At 36.6% G+C, this 1,690-nt stretch overlaps 1 protein-coding gene across 1 annotated transcript; it reads left to right on the top strand.

Annotated features, from left to right (window-relative positions):
* On the top strand, positions 1 to 1,685 carry LOC125852312 (pyridoxine/pyridoxamine 5'-phosphate oxidase 1, chloroplastic-like; the record flags this gene model as incomplete). Its single annotated transcript, XM_049532065.1, has 6 exons — positions 1 to 159; positions 263 to 313; positions 380 to 470; positions 934 to 1,038; positions 1,142 to 1,212; positions 1,616 to 1,685. Coding segments are annotated over exons 1-6 (423 nt in total), but the record flags the coding sequence as incomplete, so codon positions are not given.
* Between the last annotated feature and the right edge of the window lie 5 nt (positions 1,686 to 1,690).

Here is a 1,690-nt window from a genome sequence, read left to right on the forward strand (position 1 = left end):
CAAACTTCTTTTCTTAAAAGCAATGCAGTATATTTATACTTGTGGCAATCAAGCCCCATTCTGATTGCAGTTTCAAAAGTGGCTTGGTGATGCATTGGAAGCCACTGTCAAAGAACCCCATTATATGGTCCTATCAACAGCTGGTAAAGATGCAAAACCGTTAGTCTTTTGAGCTTCAATTTTCTCTGTGTTTACATGATCTGCAAGTTAATATTACAGTGATTGTTTGCCTGATGTTGACTGTAGTATTTCTTCTTCCCAGTTCATCGCGAATGGTATCATTGGAAGGAGTAAACAAAGATGGTTTTGTCTGGTGAGCTCCATAACTATTTCTGAATTATATATATTCTATTAAATGACATCCTTCTTGTTTCTGCAGGCACACCAACTATAGGAGTCGAAAGGCTCGTGAAATTTCTGAAAATCCTCATGCATCACTTCTCTTTTACTGGGGTCCTATAAAATGCCAGGTTAAAACAATTCCATCTTTAGCACTTCCTGCAATTTGGGAGAGCATTAATATCTAGTGTCTATTAACAATTTAACATACATGAAAATGTCCAGTGATAGCTTTACAAATCCTGTCCTGGATATGCATTCAATTACTTGAGAGTGATCTGCAGGATTGTGTTGGGTAGATGAGTTGCTGAAGAGATGTAGTTATGAACTACTATCTATGCGCAATCAGAAATTTGTTGTTTACCGTTCCCTTGTTAGAATCCAAGGTTCAGTTTATCTATGACAAAATAAAAATGTAAAGAGAGACAGAAAGAGGAAATCATGATTACTGTGCATACTCCCTTAAAACCTCAAATAGACATTTTCTTTATCATCATTGCATTTATTCTCTGAGATATAATTCACTGACTACATATAATGCATTTACCATTAGATAATTGTTCTTGATGTGTTTCATTACGAATTCATTTGTAGGTAAGAGTGGAGGGATTTGTGGAGCAAGTTTCTGATGAGGAATCTGAACAATACTTCCCTAGTCTTCCTCGAGATATCCAGATTAGACCAACAGTTAGCAAACAGGTTTGTCTAGTATTTTCAGCAATAGAGTTTCTAGATTCCGATACTTTGATGTTTCTGTATACGTGCATCAACAGCTAGTTTCCAATCTCTTCTGCGAGTTCAGAGCACACTGATTCATGGACGAGAGGTTCTCCATCAACAGTACAAAGAATTCGAGGAGAAGTACCATGACAGGTAGGTTATTTCACATATTACTGGACATTCTTTCTTTGCTTGTCCTAATCTGTAACTAGCTCTGCTGGTTTCAATATTCCATCTGTGCCTAGCAGAAGTATTCTATTGGTTGGGATACAGTTAAGATGCATATCAGTTATGTGACTGTTGTCCCATGCTTAGAATTAGTGCATATCATTTTAGCATTTACAATATTTAGATTGAATCCTTCAACAGTTGCTTCTCATTGTTCGAACATGTAAAAGGCGAAACTTTTGTGTATGAATTCTTCGAAATATGTCTGACCAAGACTTGTTGATTACAACCTAATCATACTTTCTTTTTCCTTTCTCTAAAGAAAGTAGTAGTTTTTTAGTCTAGATTCAAGTGAACCTCAAAGCAATCCTTTTTCCCTAACATGCAGAACTTCAATACCAAGACCCAAACACTGGGGTGGCTACAGGCTTATTCCAGAATTTTTTGAGTTTTGGCAGGGAGA

This window comes from Solanum stenotomum, unplaced genomic scaffold (assembly GCF_019186545.1).
Source record: "Solanum stenotomum isolate F172 unplaced genomic scaffold, ASM1918654v1 scaffold33612, whole genome shotgun sequence".
Lineage (NCBI taxonomy): Eukaryota > Viridiplantae > Streptophyta > Magnoliopsida > Solanales > Solanaceae > Solanum > Solanum stenotomum.